Source organism: Carassius auratus, chromosome 15, assembly GCF_003368295.1.
Source record: "Carassius auratus strain Wakin chromosome 15, ASM336829v1, whole genome shotgun sequence".
NCBI classification, from domain to species: Eukaryota; Metazoa; Chordata; class Actinopteri; order Cypriniformes; family Cyprinidae; genus Carassius; species Carassius auratus.
The window spans coordinates 9,863,212-9,887,555 of record NC_039257.1 but is presented as its reverse complement, the minus strand read 5'-3'; the positions used below and the strand labels follow the sequence as shown (position 1 = coordinate 9,887,555).

General features: G+C 37.1%; 2 protein-coding genes across 5 annotated transcripts in view; both read right to left on the bottom strand.

Moving 5' to 3' along the window:
- Positions 1-2,142, bottom strand: part of LOC113115018 (lissencephaly-1 homolog A) — a 37,530-nt gene extending 35,388 nt beyond the window's left edge. The window contains exon 1 of the mRNA XM_026282213.1: positions 1,985-2,142. The gene's annotated coding sequence lies outside the window, so the exon portion shown is untranslated. The remainder of the gene's footprint in view (positions 1-1,984) is intronic.
- A 507-nt stretch (positions 2,143-2,649) lies between these two features.
- Positions 2,650-22,988, bottom strand: LOC113115017 (clustered mitochondria protein homolog). 4 transcript variants are annotated; one of them, XM_026282207.1, is made up of 26 exons: positions 22,668-22,988; positions 16,672-16,865; positions 16,409-16,580; positions 16,183-16,326; positions 15,966-16,093; positions 15,729-15,883; positions 15,019-15,144; positions 14,332-14,479; positions 14,144-14,236; positions 13,371-14,065; positions 11,799-12,241; positions 10,741-10,842; positions 10,546-10,646; positions 10,275-10,427; positions 10,112-10,174; positions 9,374-9,618; positions 9,208-9,292; positions 8,967-9,120; positions 8,755-8,894; positions 8,008-8,088; positions 7,747-7,872; positions 7,449-7,570; positions 7,282-7,375; positions 6,827-6,961; positions 6,641-6,714; positions 2,650-5,704 (listed from the first exon to the last, which is right to left on the bottom strand). In XM_026282207.1, the coding sequence occupies exons 1-26, from the start codon at positions 22,795-22,797 to the stop codon at positions 5,578-5,580; spliced, it is 4,230 nt and encodes a 1,409-aa protein (XP_026137992.1). In that variant the 5' UTR covers positions 22,798-22,988; the 3' UTR covers positions 2,650-5,577. The 4 variants fall into 4 exon arrangements, with proteins under 4 accessions (XP_026137992.1, XP_026137995.1, XP_026137996.1 ...); XM_026282210.1 differs by having other exon boundaries at positions 11,886-12,241; XM_026282211.1 differs by lacking the exon at positions 22,668-22,988 and adding an exon at positions 21,323-21,461.
- Positions 22,989-24,344: the final 1,356 nt, after the last annotated feature.

The window sequence follows — 24,344 nt, the reverse complement described above, 5'->3', positions numbered from 1 at the left end:
TCATCTGAATGGCAGAGAGTTTAAAAGATCTGAAGACGTGAGCTGAATAAGATTGTAGCAGCAGAACATTGTTATAAAGCATGACGTGTAATGCCAGACACTGAAAGGAATGTTTCTGAATGAAACTATTATTATAGGCACTTCTATTCAGAAGATTGAGGGCTGTAAGATTTTATTAATAAAATAAACTAATACTTCTATTCAGCAAAGATGCAATAAATCAGATGGGACAGTAAGGTCATTTATCATTTTTAAATATATGCAATTCTTTTGAACTTTCCAAAATAAATAAATAAATAAAATATCACTTTCCACCAAAATTTTAAGCAGCACATGTTTTCTTCATTTACTGATAGTAATAAATGTTTTTTGAGCACCAAAAAAAAAAAGTAAGGATTTCTGAAAGATCATGTGACTGATTATGGAGTAATGACTGCTGAAATTCAGCTTTGCCATCACACATAAATTACATTCGGAAATATATTTGAATGCAAAACATTTTAAACGGCAACATCATTACTATTTTAAAAGCGTCATAATCAAATAAATGCAACCTTTATGAGAATCAAGGCATCTCTATGCCTGATTAAGATTGAAAGATGCAATGCCACATTTAAGCCAGACTAAATTAAAAAAGCTCATATCCACCCAGTGTCCAAGCATACAGTTGTAATTGGTGTGTAAATGTATTTAAGACACCTTCAAGCAGCATTAAACTAAAGAGACACCGAAATGCCACTTCAGAAGCACTTCTGTGCCACCTTTTGCAAGGTAATTTGGCGTAGGAGACATTAATGTCTTTCAACAACATTAAACAGTCTTAATGTACATTGGTAATTCTGTTCAGTGAACTTAATCGAAGCTATAACATCCCTGCAATCATCAATGATACCTGTCAAACAACTAGAGAAAGTGTACAGCACACTTGGCAAGATATCTTAGACCATTAAGAGAATATCCAAAGCAAACAAGGTACCACGTTTGTTCATAGCATTCACACCCTGATAAGCGACATGCACACACTTGCTTTTTCAGCATGCTTACATTTGCGTGTAAGATGCTGTTAGTTATGCAGTACGCAGTCATTAAATTAGTGGATTAATTTCTGCTTGCATCGTTGGGCTGATATTTACTGCAAGAGCGATAATCACATCAAATCATGACAGATCATTACAGCAGTGTCCAGAGCAGTACCGAAGAATCAACTGACCTACATTTGAGACTGGTCCAAATATTCAGTTCAACCCTAATGAAATCATGTAACGTTATTCGCAAACGAGCTTAATAATTTTCAAACACCTCGGTGATATTTCATAACCTTGAATTAAACGAGCAAATAACATCAAGCATCTCATTATTTTTTGAGAAACAGCCGTAGGTGTTTAATTATTTTGAAGCTCGTTTGAATACTAAACATGTCAGGGTAATAATTATCGATCGTAACTTACTCGAAATATGCTGTCTAGGTAGGAAGTTCACTAGGTTTTGCAACACAGCCCTCATCAACCTTATTCTCAACCGGTATGCAGCAAAAATTATCACTTGAATGGCCGAATTTATCTGTCAGAACTATTACATACGGCAAGGTCAATATTCCATTTAACGTTTAGAGATGATAAAACTGAGGTAACGTTATGCGTTGACACGGGCGTTAGCCAACTGTTGCTAGCTAACATGACATTGATGAAACGACGTGTTGAATCGCCGACAACATACACCTCTGACGAGCCGCTAAAACTGCAGACCTGAGTGGTATAGTTTCTTATATTAATAGTGATAACGTTCAGACAACACACATCAGTGGAGCTGTCTGTAGTTCCACGACTAAAGGAAAAAAAAACAGAAACTGAAGTATTTCTCCAACGGCCGCGTCCGCCATTTTGAGACACCAAGGAGGCGCAAAAATTACAGCTACAACAGCACGTCGACCGAAGATTTTTATCAAACACAACCGATAAGAGAGACACAGATGAGCTGTTCTTACCCCAAAGAGTCAGCACTGAAGGTTATTCCTCAGAAGACGCTGGTAAGGAACTAAATACGTGTTATTTTCGTGTTGAAAAGGGGGGCTGGAGTCTTGGGGTCTGCTCCTTGCAGCACCGCATTCGCTTCTACGGCACGGGAGCGCGCATGGGCTGACTTCAGCAGGCGGAGGCGCGCACGTCCTTCAATCTCAAACCCTCCTTTCAAATACTGTGGGCGTTTCTTCAATAAAAATGCACCTCATAACTTTATATATATATATATATATATATATATATATATATATATATATATATATATATATTTCTCACGAGCCACATCAATTACTTTAATCTGGGTACAGTCAGGGCGCGTGACGTCTATTTGTGAGAGTCAAAACAGCACCTATCATGCTCAAACCAGTTTATATTATTAAGGGTTTGAATGTAATTTTTCAGTCACCTGAGGCAGAATATGTGACAATGGACCACAAAACCAGCCATAAGTAGCACCGGTATATTTGTAGCAATAGCAAACAATGCATTGTATGGGTCAAAATGATTTTATAGGCTACCAAAAATCAAAATGTTTGATTAGTAATATGCATTGCTAAGAACATTAATGTTTACTCTGAAATGTTTTGTGTTTAGAAAGTAAACACAATGTTTAAATGAATGTAATCGCATGTTGTTTTCTAGTTTCTTTATTCATTTTAATACAAAAGGATATTTGGACCAAAAATAATTAGATTGTTATTCAGAAGAATTGACACAAAGGTACCACTCATTAAAGAAACCAAAACAATCACACAAAGGGCATGACAAATATCTCATGATGAAAACAGAATACAGAAAAAAAACAAAGTCCCCCCCCCCAAAAAAGAGATGACATTGAAATTGAACATTGTATGTTTGCTCTATGTAGATTTCCTGATATTTTATTTCGTTTTTATATTTTAGTTTATAATGGGTTTGTGCAGATTATTTAACAGAAAATGTAACAAAATGAGCTGCAGACTAAGGGTAGAGGGTTTCTTAATTGTGATATTTCTTTTAAATCAAGTGTACAGCAAATAATCTGATTAGATATTTAATTGACGCTTTTTAAATGTCCAATCGTTTTCTTCTGACATTTCAAAAATAGGTTTTCTTTGTTTTATATGCACACTTTCACACAGAAACATAAAGATTTGTGATTAAACTGTAATTCGAAGTAGATTATAAATATTATACCTAGGAAGACCTTCAAGACACTTCAAATTAAAGACTTTAATTCAAAAAGAAAAATGAACAAAAGTAACTGCTATTTTGTTTCTGCACCTTTGTGGTCAATGAAACCCAAACCTTTCTAAAAAGTACTACACATTTAGATTACATCAAATTGGTTTGTCATGCAAGCAGTTATTGAAATCTTGTTTTTGCTACATAACATGAACACATCACAGATTTGGTGACCATTATTAATTATGAAATTGATCTTTGCAGTTAAATTTTGAAGTTTGAATTCACGGGTTTGTTCACTATGAGATATGCAACTATGGAAGCTTGAATAGATTAAATTGAGATCATATTTAACATTCTTAACTGCAGATCGGTTACGTGTTATTTTTTAAGCCCAAGAGTTAAGTGCTTGGCTCAAGGACACACTAGAGACAGGATTTCCTTAATTAACCCTTCAGTTCAATGACCTTGTGATGCATCAGAGCTTTACCATTCATCACAACCAGCATTTTAGGCATATTCCTAATAAGTTTCTATGGCATGTTTTTGGTAAATACTTAATTTTAAAATAATTAAGTTGCTATTGCACTCCGGTTTTAATGTTTTGATTCAAATCTAGTTCATATATTCTCATGTAATAGCTCACAAATTGAGTTTATGTCCTTCATCAATGAATGTTAATAATATATTGACTACAGCAAACCCTTGTGGCAACTAAAGGTACTGAAGTAGATATTCAAGGAGTTCATTATAAACGGTCTCTGGTTCAGTCCAACATCCAAGCTGATTGCAAAATCCATCAAGACATTATTAAGCAGATATAAAAGAAATACAGTGCCCCAACCTTTTGACTTATAGAAGCTTAAATAGGCACAAATCTCACACATAATTACATATTCTTGTTCATAAATATCAGTTACATTGCTCTTCCTTACCAATTTTCAGAGACAACTCATTTTTAAACAATTTTACTTTTTGTTTTATAGGGAAATACAACCAGGCTAGCAGTTTTCTTGCATCCATGTGCATAATCCAAGGTGCACTTAGTTCCAGCATATTGCTTCATACACAGTTTAAGCACAGCAACAATTTTGACATTTGCGGGACACACACAAAGCATGTACACAAGCAAACACATCCGTCCTTGATCTTTTTTTCTTTTGGTATGTTACACATTGAAGCACCCCAACTTATTCCTCTTTTGCCAGTCCTATATGAGACCACACAAAACACCGGCACTGGAAAGTGTGATAAATACTGCTAGGGAGGAACCAAACACAAGTCTCGCAAGTTTCTGAACCTTGTGCTAAATAATTCTGGAAAATATAGTGATCCTGATATACTGATATACATCTTCATCTTAACAGGTTGCACGAGTCCATCTGTTGTCAGTGATGTACGTATAAAAATATCATGGCGATATTCTTCTGTTGCAGCAGCGTTTCCTCTGAATCTGTTTCTGCACTAGCGTGGACAACCATCAAGAGACATACACACTTGAACACACACACATACACACTTTTAAAGTAAAAAGGAGTTTCAGCACAACAGTCTAATTCAAGCTAGCCATTTCAAATCAGTATTTCAATCAAAATTAATCAAGTATCTGTCTAACCCCAATGAGGAAGCTTTATAAAGCTTCCCAATGAATCTCTATAAAACAGACATGGCTTAAACGATGGATGAAGGATCTAATGGCTTCTCATGTACTTTTACAAAAAGATTCCTTGTTTTACAGACGCCACCGATCTAAAATGATTGGTTGAGAAAGTTGCATCGATCCGGTTTTGTCTAAAGGCAGCAGCCACAGCGAGTGTACAAATAACACATGGGACACAATACTAGCATTCGGTCGTGAGACTTGACCTTTAGTTTACACATTCTTAAGCCCATGATTCTTGTATGTCTATCACTGTTGAATTGAACGCTGAACGTCTCTCTTCTGGTGCGCAGTGTAGAAATCACCTGAGTTTCAGAGAGGGAGGGGTGTTTTTAGGATCTCTCTACACTCGTGGGTTGCTTTGGGACGGATTGTGGTTATCCTGGGCTCAGATGAGAAGGAAAGAGATGGGGATGATGGATGGATAAGGCTCTGGTATAAAATGTCATGGTCATCCTTGGTCACCTCCAGCCTCATCTGCGCAAACTCGGAAGGACTACATTCCCTCTGCTTCCTCCGGTTGAATTGCACGTGTACACAACATCTGCTTTCATTCTCTTTACAGCTAAAAACTACACTCTGTACAATATTTTTGTTGCCTGTTCATGGTTCTCCCCTCCCTGTTATGCTCAAAGTGAATTGGTTAGATTAGATAGCTCAGATCTCAGGTCCACAGGTTCTAACACATGGTGTCCTCCTCATATGGAGAGGGTTGGGGCTGTACGGTTGGGGTTGTTAATCATCCACAGGCAGCTTGTCATCCAGCTCTAACTGACCACCCTGCGGTTCCTCGATTTTCCCAGAATCCTGCATCAGCTGCCGTCTCTGCACCTCGGCCTTCAGATTCTCCAGGTCCTTTTGGCTGTGTGAAGAATCAATGGCGTGAGTTTTTAACAACTTACAGCTGATATATATTATAATTGTCATATGTATGTAAGTACTTGTGTCTGTGTGCGTGTGTGCGCATATATATATATATATGTGTGTGTGTGTGTGTGTGTGTATGTGTGTGTGTGTATGTGTGTGTGTGTGTGTGCGCGCGCGCATATACACACACACACACACACACACACACATATATATAATAACTCTAACTGTCTATATGTAATAGTCTAAATTAGTTTTGGAAGCAGTTTTTGACAAAACTTTTTTTATATACCAATATCTTAAACTTAAAATGGCCAAAATACCACTGAAAGATATTTATTAACAAAGTTGGAATACGTGTATGTAGAGTAGAATAGAATGAATAAAATACAATAATTATATTATATATTTTATTACATAATATTCTATGTTGATAATACTTCATTCTAAGTTTATGAATAAAGTATTTGTATATAAACAATATTTTGTCTTTAATTGCAAGTTTGGAAGACCCATTATAAGCATCGTAACCTATTTATGCAATATACTAGATCTTTGCATATTATATTATAAAGAAAATCTACTATAATGTAATATAATAATTAAAAAAATGTAAACGATAACTAATTCTTCATTATCTATACTTATCATATTTATTTAGCAAGCCCATAATTTCATACTAATTAACAAGGACAGTTCATTCCACTAGTGTTTCGGTTACACTGAATTTTGCTAATTTAAAATTAAAAAACAGTTTGAAAACAAAAATGGTTAGTTAAAGTTTGTGGGTTTTTATCAAATAAAATGACATTCCATGTAAAACCAAATATTCAATTAAAGAGTTTACAAGGCAGAATATTTAATCAACATGCGTAACCAAAAGACAAAAAATGTAACTAACTGAAACAAAATGGTGTAAACCTTTGCTCACCTGAGGGGAATAAAGATGATGCCATTGATGATATTAAGCTGTTCCAGAACACTGGCCATGCTTGGTGCCGTAAACTACCGAGGCAGACAGAGAGAAACAAAATAAGACATCAACAAATCATCTGGGTGACATCATGTAACAACATTTTAGAGGTATGTGGCCCAGGACAGCGGATGTGTGACTGACCTTGAGAGGCATTATGCTAGCGTTAGAACCGTTCTTGTAAATCTCATTCATGGTTCTCTGTAGAGCCACAGCCTGCTGCGTGAGGTACTTCAGGTACTCGGAGCTCTCCTTCGTCTTCTCATGAGCTTCTCCAACCTTAAACACAAGTACATTGTTGTAGTGTTCATTTCGGCACCTATTTTTTATTTAGTCTTAGTCTTGTGCCAAATGTCCTTGTTAGTTTTTGTCCAATGCATTAACATTGATTATAATACTATTCTTTACATTAGTGTATTACAACCTCATTATTAAAATCAGCCCTGTATTTATATATAAAGCCTTTGTATTTTTATATTTCACAGGCAAAATCCAGGCATTTCAATGGCAGTATACACAATCAGAAATTGTGTGTGACTTAACGTGGCTGTAAACATTTGAAAAGGTCCGATATGCTGTACATATACGGTTGGCTGTACCTGGTTCTTGTATATGGTGTAACCCTCCTTCTCGTGCTGCAGTGCAGAGCGGAACTCAGCCTTGCTTTCATAAACTCTGGCCACCAAGTGATGACTGCAGAAGAACAGAGATGATGAACTGCATCCGACACAATGATCTGAACAAGCGTGTAGTGAGGCGTATGTACCTGAGAGCTACTTTCAGGGATCGTGGCCCATGGTATTTGGAATTGATGGACAGGGCGTTCTCCAGGAAACGCAGAGACAGGTCATACTCCATCACACCATGAAGCACCAGGCCAATATTGCTCTACGTCACAGAGAAAGAAGAGTGAGAGCTGGGCTTTGCTCCACAAGCCTCAACCTAAGTGACTACAGGAATTCAATTTCCTCTCATTGGCCTTTCAGGGCTTACATAAGTTCACTCGGTTGAATTTTTTTTTTGCAAAACTGAGGAGGAGAAAAGATTCTACACTAAAGGCTTACATCAAGCAGAGCCATTTCAGGATGGTCCTCCCCACACACCACGAGCATGAGGTAGCGAGCGCGGTACAGCAGCTTCAGGGCAGTGGACAGCTGGCCATTGGCGAAGCAGTACAGAGCTAAATGCATCTGTGGAGAACAAACCGATCTCAGAGACTTGTTTGAGGTTCATTTATTGCCATTTGTAGTTTGTAGTAGAATATCTGTACATTTTCCAAGCAGGCAGCAATTCTAAAACGTACAGAAAATGATGGAAATACTTACATATTCTTGAATCGTGTTGGGGTGTTCAATACCCAGCACTCTCTCACTCATCAGGACAGCCTTCTGCTGATTGCTCAGAGCCTTGAAAAGAGGGGGGAAATCTTTTAATGAAATAAATGAAAATAATGCATGTATGCTTGGCTATTTTTACTATGCACCCTTTGGTGGTTCTAATGTTTTTAATGTTTTAGAAACTATAAAAAATACTGTAAAAGAAAAAAATTGTGTGACATTTTATTATTTCAATTTAAAATACCAGTTTTCTATTTGAATATATTTTAAAATGTATTTTACTCCAGAGGTGGAATTCTCAGCATTATTACACATTAATGACATTACTTTAGTGTCACACGATCCTTCAAAAATCATTCTAACATGCTGATTTGCTCCACAAAAAGCATAACTTATTATAAATCAATATAGAAAGTTTGTTGCTTTGCTTAAGATTTTTGTGGGAACCACAATACATTTTTTCTTCAAGATTTTTTGATAAATAGAAAGTAAAAAAAAAAAAAAACATTCACTTGAAATGGAAATCTGTTAACATTATAAATGTCTCTACAGTCACTTTTGACCAATTTCTGTGCTGTGTCCATGCTGAATATAAATGTATTAATTTATTTTAAAAAAAAATCTTTCTGACCACTAGTAAACATTCATATGCAAAACTAAATAAAAAAATTATAATTCAACTTAATTTAAATTTAGTCACTGGTTTCCAAACATTTGACTGTTTTCAGGATGTACCTCAGGATGGTCACCCATGATGTAGTTGAGTCGGGCCAGAAGGCGCAGACAGGCACAGATCTCCACGTGCATGGCTCCATACACATTGTTGAAAAGGTTCAAGGCCTCGTTGATGAGCTCACAGCCCTCCTTTAGAAAGCCTACAAACAGAGGACACATCAGTCAGCACTGATATGTGAAACGTCCACTGATGAGGATGTGTTTAAATCTACCTTGCTGAACCTTGGCCTGCCCGCTTTGGAAGAAATGGAAGGCATCAGAGGCTTTGGGGTTGACGTGCTTCACAACGGGGAAGATGTTCAGGATGTCCTCCTCGGTGAAGGCCGGCTTGTGGCGGCTGTCAAAGTTGTACTCCTTTATCAAGATCTGTAGGGGAAGCACAAAAGAAAGCCTTGTTTCTTCAAGCCTGATGGAGCACCTAATTGACAAGGAGTGAGATCATGAGAGCACTACCTGAATGCCAGTCTTGATTGAGATCTCCCGAAGCAGGGTGATCTTCTGCAAGCCGTACTTCTCCACTGCTTGGTCCACACTTTCACTGTGAAACACAAAAGCACACCACCATTAGTATACGCTAGGTTCATAAAATGCAGGGTGTTTGTATAGAACGGGTTCTCACCATTGCAGATTGAAGTGATAGTAGCTCTGTGCCTCAGAGGTAATGTTCTTCCACAGCTCGCCTGGGGTCAAACTGGCCCATGCAGTGTTGTCCCCTCCACCAGGGACCCGGTTACGTCTCTTACGGTTCTTTCTGCGGGACACCAGCTCATCCGCAGGGAGATGAGCCATGGCGTCTGGGTAAGAGCTCAAGAGGCAGTTCAGGAAGTGGCTCACCGCAGCGGATAAAGCAGAGAGCTCCACACCCTGCAAATCACAAAAGATAAATCAATAGCTATTAAAAATGTCAAAATACAATGTTTTCTATTAAGAAATGTATTAGGGCAATGTGAGCATGTAAATAAATAGTACCACAGTAAATACATATGGTAATCATTCACTTTCATAGTAAGGCACACTACGTTTGGGGTCAGTAAGGAAGAGTTTTTTTTTGTTCAGCAAGGATGCACTAAATAAAATATTTTAAAAAAATGTATACATTTCAAATAAATGCTGTTCTTTAAAGGATCCTGATTGTTTCACAGTTAAATAACAGTTCAAGTATCTTAAATTAAAAACAAATTGTCTTCAGTTGTAATATCAGTGCACTCACTGTATTACTGCTTTTACTGTATTTTTTATTAAATAAATGCTTGATGACCATAAGAAACAGCGACAAAATCTTACTGTCTTTAAACATTTGATCAGTAATGGTTTACGATACATTATATTCCTGTCAATACACAACATTAAACCTTACCTGAAGATATGTTTTGAAGATATGCTTTGCACATCTGGTGATCAGTTCACTGATTCCTATTCTCTGCATTTACAAACAAAACAACTGAAATGCACAGTCTTTATAACAGTCTTTGTAATATGAAAAATATTTTTTGAAGTATATAAAATGATCCTTTTCTTACGTAGATGTGTTCAAGTTGTGCTTTTGCAGGCATGTTGTCCACAAACTCCAGCACAGCACCAAGATAACGCATATTAATGCCACGTTGATGAAGGCCTTCGGTCATTGTCGCTCCGTCCATAGGCAAAGAGCTGTGATCTAAACAGTCTTTTACCTATGAGAATGAGTCATGAATTTAACTATTCATTGAAAATTGGGTTCTTTTATAATTTCGCTCTAGCTGCTGTTTCATAATAGCAATAAGCCACTTAAAGCAGTGCATAGTGACTCACAAAAGAAGGGACCTGGCAGGACACTAGGAAGGCTGCAGCATCTTTAAGAAGCTGCTTCTGTTTCTGGATGTCCTCAGTGCTGTCTTCAGGGAAGCGTACGCCTGTAAGAGATGGATGAGGTCATGTGACCAACACTGCCTATACTGTCAAAAAGACAAATCACAATCCACATACAAAACGTAATATATGCCATACCTGGAGAGAAGATATCTGGGTTGAAGCGAATGTCGAAAGAGGTGTTGCTGATGGAGCCCACGGCTTTACAGGCGTTGAGGACCACCTCACGACTTTTGGGGTCTGTGAAAATGTTCCACAAAATGTTCAAATTCATTTCAGCTCACAAGCAACTAAATAACCACCACCATAAAAAGCAGAATATATATCAATTAAAAAAAAGAGGATTCAAGCTCATAACATAAAATAAAAAATGGATTCTGGTAAAATCAGGGGTTTTCAAAAAATAATTTCTTACAAAAATGTATAAAAGGGTCACCAACCCAAAAAGTTACGATATACTTTTAATGAATTTTTTTTAATAAATATAAAATAAATTTACATATAACAAAATATATTAATATATAAAAATCTCAATTTCTTTAATGTTTATATTAAATATGTAATCATTTTTATTTACATATATTTGACAAATATTATTATATTGGCTACTAGTATAATTTTATAAAGTTTAATGTATTTACGTTTCAGTTATAATGTTTGAAATTGTGATTGATAAATAACAGCAACATTTAAAAACCCTACACAACATAAAGAAGAAAAAGTGTGAAAACCCCTGGGTTTAATTACTAGCATTCACAACGGGAATTACAGGATCACCATCACCACAAATTAATCCTACACACAATAAATAAATGGGTTTTTAATAGAAAAATTCAGATTTTTTTTTATCACACCACAAAGACAAGTTAGAAGGGAGAGTGTTGTTGGGTGGAAAATGCGTGGGTAAAAAAAAACCCACTGAGGTCCCCACATAGTGCAGCCTGATTATTACAAAGCCAATCTAGGAGATCCATGTCTCCATCAGTGAGCCTCAGAGAGAACAGCAACAAACAGCACAGAGGAGAGATGCACTGAAAGAACACAGATAGCAAATGAAAAAGACAACCGCAGGACTTCTAAAGATCTGATGACAGAACTCAGATGAAGCCAAGATGAGAAAAAGTATGCGTGCAAATCTCTGCCAGCTCTTGCTCTTGTTCCCTCTCAGGCTCTTTTCAGTCGCTCACAGGACGTACCAATACCGGATCCATCTTCTGCTGCTAAGGACTCAGCCAGCTCTTTAGCTTGGGCAAGTTCAGGAATATTTTCATCAGCTTCCTTACCCTCCAAGAGACTATCACACCCTCCATTCTGCCTCTCTGCAGCTGAAGGCTCATGAGTACCATTGGTGTTTGCTGTAGGAACCTCGGATTTCAGTTCTGCTGGGGCTTCCTGGTTTTCAGGAGCAGAGTTTTCAGACACAGTCGTTGCCTCCAAGTCATCAGGGGTCAGAGTGGATTCAGATGAAGTTGGGGAGGTTGGCGTGCCGTCGGGAACCTTCTCAGATGCATCAAGAGCCTGAGATTTGCTTTCAGACTCCGCATCTGCAGGGCTCGTGTCTTGCAGGGCTGCAGTCTTGTCTTTGTTTGCTTTCTGCTGCATTAGCTGGAGTGCTGCCATCTTCATGAAGAGGAGATATCTAAGGTACAAAAGGATGACATGTTTAGACCAGCCGACAAACTGGCCTTTCAAGGAATTAGCAATTAAAGAGAAGATTCATTTAATTAAAGAGCACTAAGAGTTGCTACTACCACAAATTATTATTATTAGTAGTAGTATTTTTTATTAGTAGTAACTACTACAAAAACAAAACTAAAATAAATGTAAATATTTATTTAAAAAAAAAACATACTGCATTTAATTGTTTATTATTCACATATAAATGTATTTTTTTGTACAAATAATACAAACATGACTAATGTCAACAATTATAATGATTACAATAATATTAATGATGTTATAATAACTATTATGTTTGTTTATTTACATACATTTTGAATCCATTTTTGTAATTTACTAATAATTATACTGATTAAAACATTAGGAATCTAAAGTTTGTCTCAAATAATTGTTGTCTAGTTAATATTACTATTTATCAGTATAAAAGTAAAAAAAAAGTGTAAATATTTATTCTAAATATTATATATTGTTTTTGTAAGTTACTAAAAATACAAATAATACTTACAATATTTCAAAATAATACTAATAGCATAAACAATGAATAGTAGTAGTAGAAATAGTAATTAGTACAAAGGAAAATATAAAATTTTAGGTAATTTACAAATATTTTTTTCTTTTTTTGTAACAGTAACTAATAAAATATTTTTACTAAATAATATGAACAATAATTATGACAATAAAATAATTAATTATAATTATTATAAAAAATTAATCATACACACACACACACATAAAATAAGATAAAGATCTCTTAGTCAACAACCTTTTGGAATGCAAAAAAACAGACCTTGACTAGTTTTAAAACAAACATTGCCCTGATACATTTTCAAAGAACTGCATATGATTCAAACAAGAACCTATTTGTGATTGAAAGCTATGATAACATCTTAAAATTCGGGTTTGTTTCTTTTGCAAAGCTATCATATGGCTTTGAATATACAGCTTCAGTCATATAAACTATTTAACGGTGTTTTTTGGAACCTGAAATCCACTGCTGGTATATAAATCATACCTTCATTAGACAACAAATGGGAGAGTAACTTTAATCCGATTTAAATAAGCATCTTTATGAAGTAGCAGGAACAAACCTGTGCTCTACAAAGGCCTCGATGAGCTCCTGGCGCAAGCAAGCCAGGCGATGGCGATGCTGGCGGGGGAACCCCAGCTTCTGGCTCTCGGGGGCGAGCTCTTCACCCTCCACCGGCAGGTAGTTGAGGTCAGGTGGGAAGGTGCGCAAAAGGTCCAAGATGTAATGACGGCCATCGTTGCCAATGATACCCTTACACTCCACAGAGGAGCAAAGCTCTACAGCGGTGTCTTTCTCGTTGAGCACAGCGTGGTGCTGCACCTTCAGCGGGCGGCTGGTCTTCTCCAGAAGCTCTAGATACTTGGGGTGGGACACTACGGTCTTGCCGAAGTCAATGGAGCCGTAGATGACGCTCTGCTCCTGTTCGCGCTCCAAGATGCCAGGAATGATGGACTGTGCGGTTACACGGTAACCTCTGTAGTCCACCACCACTGTACCCAGGGTGTAGAGCCCCTCCACGTCCACAGCACTGTATGCCCTCACCCCGTTCAGATCATTGGTGGGGGCAGCATGGGCGGCAGCATCCCCGCCGAGCTCCCTGTAGTGGTCACGTACGTCAAAACCCAAGCTGAAGAAGATGTTGTTCCAGATGAACATCTGCATGCGTGTTTCCTCTCCAGGGTTGATCGCCATTACATTACCATCGATCACAGCCATTGCACCACGTGTCGCTGCAGCGGCAAAATCGCTTTGAACCTAAGAAACAGAAATGAGTTTGTGAGCTTCACAATGATGATCAAATGAAACCATACTTGTTCTGAAGCTAATGTTCACCTTGAATATGGCTCGTTCTCTCAGCAGGCGCTCAGGGAGGTTCTTACGAGAAAGTTCTCTGGTCGTCTGGAGCTCCTCGTTCCAGTCTCTAGTCTAGCACAGAGAACAAAGAAACTTTGATAGTGCTACTTGAAAAATAAAACAATTGAATGCAAACTGAAGAGAGGAGGAACTGAAGAGGGGCCTACTTGGCCAGGTATATGCTCCTCGTATCCCAGACGGGAGGTGTAGGCATCCTCTGCTCTCACACAGTCCATGGCATGATCAATCTGTGGTGCAGTCCAGCTGTACACTTGGAAAGGAGTGGCTATCCTCTCAAACGGATGTCTTTGAACCCTGACACAAGATCCACAATCATTATCAATAAAATGAAACGATAACAGAATGAAGACGAGAAAAAGTCGTTAAAACTGACACACAAAAATTTAGACCAGTTATTCTCAACTAGGGAGTACTGATTTAACTATTAAAATGGAAGTATTTCAATTATGGTTAATACAATTAAACCAAAAACATATTTCTCAGCTTTTTATTCCAGAAACTTATGGAATTACAAATAAATTATTTATTAATTTATTTACTATTAATTATCAAAATAATTTGAACGCCAGCAATTTTGTTATAATTACATCAGATTACCTTGAAGGCCAATTTACAAAAAAGTATGTTAGCAAACTGCTCCCAGGTATACTTTTATCTCACTCCTGAGTACGATCTTAATGCTTGGTACAAATGTGGTCTAGCAGAGATAAAAATGGGACACGTTTCCTTAAGCAGGCTAGAGCTGCTGGCTTCAAAGGAGTTCGCTGTCAGTCTTATCACCTCCCATCTACGCGGGAGGTGAACTAAAAGTATTAATAATAATAGTGTATTACCTCTTCTTTTGCAGAGCGGTGAAGTTCTTCTTGAAGGCGGCGCTGATCTGGCTCAGCAGCTCTACTAGAGAGTGGCTGAGGAAGCTGGGGTTGGCTGGCTTGGGATTGAAGACGTAAGTAGTGGACCTGCAATCAGTATTTTCATGTTATGACTTATTACAGAAAAGGATGGTATTCAAGTTCTATACCATTTACTGGTTAACTTTAAGTGAGTATTAGACTTAACAGCAAAGATAAATCAAAACAGAAAAATATTGGAAATTTGCACAAAAAAATCTAATAGATAATAACAAAAATGAAATATTCAATGTCGAGTTATCCCGATAAATAAATAATACATTTAGGAAATCAGATTAACTCATTATGTAAAATAACTGACAATGGAATGCCATGATTATCAATCAGAATTAAGTATTTTAGTTAGCAATATAGAGAGCAATGGTCCTCTGTCCACTTTTTCAGCAGGACTGCGACTTATGAGGACTAATAAACAGCCAGGAGGTTAATAATACCATCCATTAACAACCTTGAAGCTCACCGTATGCCTGTCTTTACAGATTTTTTTTTTTTTTTTTATATTAAAAATCAAATTCCCTTATGGAAAATTTTTTTACGGGATTTTTATTTCCAGAAATGGTGCACTCAATAACTGACCACGGAATGCTGACCAATCAGAATCAAGGACTCTAGAGAGCAGCCCAGTCTCTTACTGATTGAGGTAGAATCCGCGGGTGGAAGCAGTGATGCTGACGTGTCTGTCCTCAACGGTCACAATGTACAAATACATGAGGTCTCCGTGCATCTTCCTGTTGCCGGGTGGAGGGTTCCAGCCACTCATGGTCAAGACCTTCAGGCACTGCATAGGCTGCAGACAGAAGCCAAAAGTAAACAACCATCTCAAAACTAAAGCAAGACATCATGAAAGTCATGGCAAAACCATCTCCTACCTTCCAGTCTTTGTTCTGTGGCTGAAGGGGAACTAAAGGACGCTCTTTGCTGCCTGGCAGAATGTGTTCAGGCGGTGTGCAATCAATCTGCTCAAGTTCATTACCCTTCTTTTTGCGGTTCCCAGTGTCTGCGAAGGTAAGAACAAACGGGTCATTGAAAACTAGCTGTCAACCTACAAGAAACCACTTAAGACCTCTCAATCTTCCTGTCACAGACCTCCAAGGTCTCCATCTGTGAAGACACTGAGGAACGAGAGGGAGTTGCAGTCCACTCCATTATAAGCATCTGATGGATCCAGGCTCTTCAGCAGGTCTCTGATGTGACGGACGTGTATGCGAGCTTCGCGCACTGTGTAGGGCTCTACGGGAAGGAAACAAAACTGTTAAAAGCCCAGTACCTTCAAAGGAGATGTATACTTGAGAAAGAAGGTCCTGAAGTGTACCTTCAACCACTTTGAGAAGGGAGCCTTCCTGCAGGCCTTCAATGGACTTGAGCTCAGCAAAGTTGTCGAGTACATTGCCATCAAGCTGCAAGGAGAAGCAAGTGCGATGACAGGTGTCCTCCCGGTCCATCAGAACTTGGTGGATCTCTTGCACCATCTCTTGTGGTGAAACCTGAGAAAAAACAAAAAAAAAACAGATTTTATTACAATATTTGGTTACAAATGTTAGTGTAATGGGCAGTCAGTGCAAGAACAGGACTCACCTGAAGGTCAAAGGGTTCAGTTCCTGGTGCTTGGATCTTCACAGTGAAGCCAGTGTCTTGAATTACAATCACTTCCTGTTCATTGGCATCCTCCGCAGGGTCTGCATCAGCAATGCCGTCCTGCTTGGAGTCAGCCTCCTCGGCCTGATCATGACCGGCGTCCCCGTTCATCACTGCAGTGTCACCACGGTGCCCTGTGGGTAGAAAATAAAATTTGTGACCAGAATTTAATATTAAAGGAATAGTTCACACAAAAATAAACATTTTGTCATCATTTACTCACCCCCATGTTGTTCCAAACTTGTATGAATTTCTTTCTTATGTTGAAAGCACAAGAAGATATTTTAGTAAATGGGGACAATCAACTATTTGATTACCAGCATTCTTCAAAATATCATTTCAACATAGGAAAGAAACTCATACAGGTTTGGAATGAGGTTCATTTTTGGGTGAATTATACTGTTAAATAAACTTTATGAAAGCGTATGAAGCTTACATATATTGTTTAGTAAGCTGGCATTTTTGCATGCAATAATTAACACAGGCTTGATGTCCAACTCACATACAAAAGACTGGTAAACGTTTTTTATCTTTCAAATGAATAAAGATTCATAAAACATTTTCGAACTGACTTGTGATTCGTGATTTAAATAAGACTCACTTGGTCAGTTGATCATTCACAGCAGTTACTGAGTTCAGAATCCAACTTTTTAATTAAAACAATAAATAAATAAAGATTCCTGGATCTTAAATGTTTAATTTTAGGAAGCCAATGGCTTCTTAGTCATTCGTTTATCCTAAATCACTGATTAATTAATAGTAGAGTCAATTAATCAAGTTTTTCATCATCATGAAAACTTTTAGAAAACTAAAACCCAAAAAATGGCTTACTGAAATAAGTTAATGAATTACTAAGACTGAAACAAAAATAAAGCTAAATAGAAATATAAAAACTACCAAAAAAAAGACAAAAAAAACTAATACAACTAAAAAGCTCATTTAAAATAATACTATAACAATATATAAATAATACAAATAAATAATACACTGTTTCAATAATGATTATATTAGTTGATCTTCATAATAATAATTAGTACAGCCCTCTACTTACAATGCAGACCTCACTAATCACTTAGCTCGCTGTTTAGCAGGTACGGTTTAGCCTGAAGAAGTTGCTTAAAGGCTAGTGGATTTTTACCAGTAGGTCAGCCAGCTAGCTTCTGAGGGCCTGTGACACTTCACACACTGTACACAATACAGCTCCCACAGCAGTGCTGGCTGCCATGGAGATCTCCACAGCAACATTTTAAGTCCTGGGTCTCAGGGGGCAATCATTCCCGACACGCTCTCCAGCTGAATGCTGCTGGTGCAATATCATCCGACTCAATTGTCTGAGGAGATCCCGTCTGACCGATTCACTCACACAGATCTGCTGAGGCTGCTTGTTTCGCCACACACTGAACTGAATAAGACGACAAAGACTTGAAATTCCTGCCAAGGCAGTCATGTTTTGAGACGCCACAGCTGTCCCGACCGTAACTCTCTCAGCTAAAACACACGGTTTGCTTTAGACAACTGCAGCATGTCCTTGGCTCTCCTCAATGGTCACGGCTATAGCAACAAGCAGCTGGTCTCACACTACAGTCACAGAGGACCAAACTAAACCCAATTGGCTATATACAAAAATAAATCGAAAAACACGATTTATGTATTATCTACTTGTGCCTCAGAGTAAATGGCATGTAATGAGTAACTTCTGGTCACTGTCTAAATGGAATGTGGAGCTAGTGCTTTCTTTCAGTCAGTTTCTCTACAGACCTAGTGGCACCATGTGGTTATTTTATCTTGCTCTAAATTGAATGTTTACACAGATCTCCCCCGATCCAATCCAAATCTAATCACAAGCATTAGGTCAGGTGGTGGAAGCCTATTGGTTAAATAGAATGTTAAACCATCTGCAAATGGGGTCCTCAAAGCATTTTGCCCAAAAAAAAAAAAAAAAAATCTGAGACACAACAAACAGGACAAAATTGTATTTTCATTTATTAAATTGTGATTCCTTTTACATTCATCTGTGACAATATTGGGTGTCATTTACAATAGTAATTTTAAGGATCCCAAAAGTCCTTTTAAATACTTTTGTTTAATTTGTTTAATGTCTGTACTGTTTTTATTCATTTGTATTATTAATTTAGTCATTAATTTGTTTAATGTAACTAAATGAAAACTAAATAAATAAATAAAAATGTTTCGGTTGCACTTTATTTTACAGTACGTGTACTAACATGTACTTATAGTGTACTTACAGTGTATTTATCTAAGAAAGTTCTGGTAACACAAGGTAACTACATGGGGTAGGGTTAGGTTTAGGGGTAGGTTCAGGGTTAGTACCTAGTTATTACATAGTTATTGTAATTAGTATAATAAGTACATAGTATGTACATGAGGAACAGGACTGTAAAATAAAGTGCTACCAAGGTTTCTTTGACAACTAACTAAAATAAAGTGCATTTCTGTTTTATTATGCTTTATTTCAGCTTATTTTATTTTAAAATAAAATCTTTATGATTTTAGTTTTAGATGATCAAAACAACAAAATGAAGATACCTCACTGAAATCTGGATTTGCACAGGCCTAAAACAGTGGATTTCAATCTTTTTGACTCCAAGGCCCCCACGGTCCACAACAAAATTCAGGGTCCCAGGCCGCACTTTTCCAGTTATGCATGACTGACCGGATAAGAATTAAATCTAACCATTTATAAAGATATTTTTACTCACAATTCCCCCTAATAAAAGCTTGGAAGGCTAGAGGTTCTTTTGAAATCATTTCAAGTCATCTTAAGTTCCCTTAAGCCCCCAGTTGAGAACCACTGCCCTAAAACAACTTCAGTCCAGCCATTCCATTGAATTGCATCATCACAACAGCTGGCTTTTAAACAGATCAAAGTGTGTATGAGGTTTGTGCTTTGGCATTGCACAACCCTAAACTCAATCCCCTTGTCCTTCAGTCCTCCCTTTAGCTGGGTGAAGTCCAGTTGTATGCCACAATTAATGAATGTGAAGGCTGGAGGACCAGACAAAACCAGTTTACATTAGACTATACTGATATGCTAATCTCCCCATGACACTAAAGCCAAACATGTTCTAAGACTTTACTCCATCCTTTATCCTTTAAGCCCATCGCAATCTATATAGTGTGAACAACAGTGTGAGTTTAATACATTAACACATGCATCACACATGGCACTGCTGCAGACGTTCAGTACAGTTTAGAATAAAAATAAAACCCTGAAGATTAATTTGCAACCCTATGCAGGTAAATCATTCAGAGTGCTCAGGACAGAGATATTACACTATTACACTCCTAACTAGGCATGCTTATTGCTTTCCCTATGACAAAGTGAATTTTATCAATGATAAAAAGGCAAGTGCAAAGTCCCAGTGTGAAAACAATAATGCTTCAACAGCAATCTGAAAAAGAAGCAAACTTACTAAATGGCAGCAGCACAAATTGACAGTTAAACCTTTGGTTACGCACAACAAGGGACACCTGCCAAACTTTATCACAACTGAGATCACGGTGGCCTACATGAGACGCAAATGAAGCTGCAGCCTCTATAGATCCCCTGAGGAGCGACACGATGTGTTGGGACAACAGTGCATGGTGTTGAACATTTACCATTAGTAATAAAAAAGCTGCAGGCAGTGATCCCTGTAATATAAGCTGTGCAAAATGTAAAACGCTAAAACAATATTTTACAGTCAGACATGATTAAACAGAAGCATCCAATGATACACTGTAAAACTATTGAGAGTTGTAAATAAAATAAAGATTACTGCAGTACATTTTACAAGAAAATCCTATTTCAGGTTTAACTGATATGTGTTACTTGGTGTTTCTTTGTCAGTGTTTGCAACTTCTGAGTGGAAATTGTTTCTACATGAATTTCTTTTCAGTATAGAATGGAGAAAAACTTGTCAAATTCAGCTGATCTTGTGATCTCAACATAGCTGCCCTCAATAGGATCTATTTATTATATAATAAGTAAAATAATAAATCAAGTCTTAATTTCAACTGAGATTCCAGGTCATATTATTTGAGGTAATATTCATATCTGTGCAAAACGTTTTTTTGAATGAAATCCTCAAAAGCAGCTCATAATGAAAATATGATGATGATCAAAGGTTGAAGACTGGCAATAAAAATGACAGTATAATTACTACAACTGCATGGCAAACAAAAGATGGCCTAACCAACTTCCTTAACATATTTATTAAGCATTTATTACGTATATCAAAATGCAATTGCATACGTTACATGTCAACTGCACAAAGACATCTTCTTTCACAGCTAATGAAGAGCTCACATCAGTCACGATCAAAGCATCAAATTCAACATATTAAACACAGTCAAAGGCTGTCAGAGAGAAACCCACTCCACAACTGTCAGGTGCCATAATGACAGTCAGTTTCTTCCAAGGTCTCCTTAAATGTGTCACGAATTGCAGCAGCTAGATAACTGACAGCGTGTACAACACCCGGCAATTTGCTCTAAAACGGATCTAATAACAGCTTATGGCTCAAAAATAATTCGCAAATTACAGGATCACTCCTACGTGATAGCCAAACTGTGTAATCCCGACACTTACCAAACAGATCCCTCTATGTTTAACTGGTAGCAATAACCTTCTATCGGCATACATTAACCAGGACCTTCCATGTGCGCTACTTCCGCTTCCAGGTCATGGAGCGCAACATTTTCAAAAATGAAAGTAGAGGGGGGTCGATAAACAAGCGCGCGTTTAAACAAGCTATTATATACTAACACGATATTTTTAAAAGTAAATTATGTCAAAAATAACCTTCAATTGGCTATGTTGGTCATTAAAAAATATTAAATACGGAGTAACCTAAAAAATTAGACCGTAGTAAAAAACCCCTCTCTCGCTCAATAGTTTCGTCCCACTGAAGGTGACCTTCAGTTTAGTGGCGCTCCTGCGCGCTGATACAGAACATGTGCGTCAGGATCTCACACACAGCTAGCGGACAGGCTACTAACAACACTTTACACTGCTGATAATCAACGTTACCCTGTAAATGACAAGTAAAACACCTCTGGATTAATCTCTAGCGTTCACGATTAAGAACTTCAGTTGGTTGATTTATCCCTGATCTGCACTTGTTTGCTATTTACTTTGCTACAGTAGACACACAGTAAACATCCTGCTGAAAGTTTTGCTAAATTGCCATTAACTTTTTTTTTTTCCTGACGAAATTTTTAAAGTAACTGTAGTAAAGTTACTGTTTAATGCAAATTGTTATAGTACTAGATGATTGACAAAGCTTAACTGGGACACATTACAATCACTTTTACAATAGTTTACCATCCTATTAGCCTAAATTAGTCTTACCTATTAAAATCCATAATAGGTACTTTTACAATAGTTTACCATCCTATTAGCCTAAATTAGTCTTACCTATTAAAATCACACAAAAGCATTTCATATAAATGGTTCAACCACTACAACACAAGTTAAATATTTATCCAGTAATAACAAATGAATTTAAAAAAAGGGAAGGGAAAGCCTTATCCCACCACACTGACACAGAATGGACATTTCATTTTAATTTCAGTTTGATAATCTATTGAGAAAAACCCTGTGAATGAGTTTATCTACAACCAAGCACCCTGATAAGATCCAGATCAAGAGCAGTACTTAAAGCAAACCAGACAAGGCATAAAATGAATGGCCTGTACAAGGTTCTAAGCACCTACTTCCCTTTCAGAAACATAATGGTGTTTATGGGTCCACAGCAGACACCCCTGCAGTCCTTACTTCACTTTGACCTCTGTCCAGTCACTTATATATCAGAACTCAACAATGATTTACTCCAAACTGCAATGGACTTGTGTTAAAATACATCAAGATCTGTAAAAGCAGAGTGATATCTGCATGCTACAGTGGAACACAAACGTCTTTAAAGCTCTCTTACCGCAGGCGCACGGATCCTTCAAGGCTGTCTCGATGGTGTCTTTCCCGTTTGCTGTCTCGCCTTCCCGGGGAAGATCTACGGGGCTGCAGCTGGGCACTGATGCTGGGATGTCATCCGTTTTGCTAACCATGATTCGACTTATTCGGTTTCGGAGTTAGCAACAGATGTCCGTTGCTGAGGTGCTGTGATGCAGGTCTGTTGTATGGCCTTCTCCGTCAGACGGAAGTTTCATGCAAAGATATTACAAAAACAACTCGCGAAGGACAGATCTCAGCCTGGCTGTCACACGTGGTTTCTCCTCCTCTTGACCTGCTTGCCTTTGTATTTGTCCCACCCACCAGGCACACGGCTACGGAAGCCTGTTAGCTCCATTAGAAGAAGAGCGTTTTACTGACTCGGTTTAACATTGGATGTTTGGTGCATTAAAAAACAGTTCATTAAAATATGTCAAGTGAACCAGATTTGAAATTCCTGGCTGTAAACAAAATAAAAAACCCCAATAACAATAGTAATGGCAGGTCCGACTCACTGCAGAAATGGTTCTTTCGAGCAATTATTTTCAAAGATCCGGTTTAAAAACGATTCGGTAAAACACATACAAAAATGTCACAAATAATTGTGTTTTAAACACATTTTAAAATATTTACTGGTAAGCCTATATATCCTAGCTATGTTGTGATTGTGTCACAGTTCCTGAAATCTCTGACTTATTCTAACATTGCAATGAAGTCATATATATATATATATATATATATATATATATATATATATATATATATATATATATATATATATATATATATATATATATATATATATATATGTGTGAGTTTTACTACTGGAGTGTTTATTTTAATTTCATGTGTCCTGTTTTGGTTTGTTGCAGTCAGATTCATTCATTTTTTAAACTTTCTTGTCTAAAAAATATTTTTAAAATGGTATTTATATTAAAAAAAAAGAAGAAAGAAAAGAAAAACATATTTCTTTCACTGAAAAAAAAATGTAATAATCTGTCTTATTTACAACTTTTTTTACAGTATATGTGTAAACTGTCAGCAAAATATTTTCATTATGTTTTATTAGTAAAATACCTGCTGTTTGGTTATAAAGCTTCCTTTAAAAGTAACAAAGGTTTCCTCTTTTGTATGTCTTGACATTTCAGAGTGATTGGGATTTTTAAATTGTATTTTTATTCTTTGAAGTCAATGATGTTGATATATTGATAAAAATGAATAGTGACTGACACAGTGGTTTAATAAACCCCTTTAATCATATTATAGAGTAAACAGTGGATTATTTATTGCAAAATTGTTGTTGCACAATTTTCTGTGGGCATCACAGATTTGAATTACTGTGTACATTTTAAGACTTTCCAAATTGTTTGTGAAACAGGACACGGATGTCTGTTATTGGCCATTGGCCAAACATGCAAATACAGTGTGTTAACATTACTGCAGTTTTCCATTGAATTTGGTTCTAATCACTTTCCCAGTCATATTCCTGTCCTTTAAAAACAAGGCAATTTATATAGCTTTTTTACAACCTCTACCAATAACGGTCAGCTTAAGGGAAGACAGGTTATTCCATACTTACAAAAAAGCCAAATAAAGTAAAATCTTGGTAAGCACGCTGCTCATGAAAATGGGGACAACAAAATAACATCAGGAAAAAAAAACA

Excerpts from the sequence above, each read along its gene's own strand:
- LOC113115017 (XM_026282207.1), bottom strand. The coding sequence starts at position 22,797 with ATGGTTAGCAAAACGGATGACATCCCAGCATCAGTGCCCAGCTGCAGC. Across the intron at positions 9,619-10,111 it reads TCTTCAAAACATATCTTCAG|GGTGTGGAGCTCTCTGCTTT; the intron begins GTAAGGTTTAAT and ends TGTGATTTGCAG. Across the intron at positions 7,376-7,448 it reads TCCCTGAAAGTAGCTCTCAG|TCATCACTTGGTGGCCAGAG; the intron begins GTACATACGCCT and ends GTTCTTCTGCAG.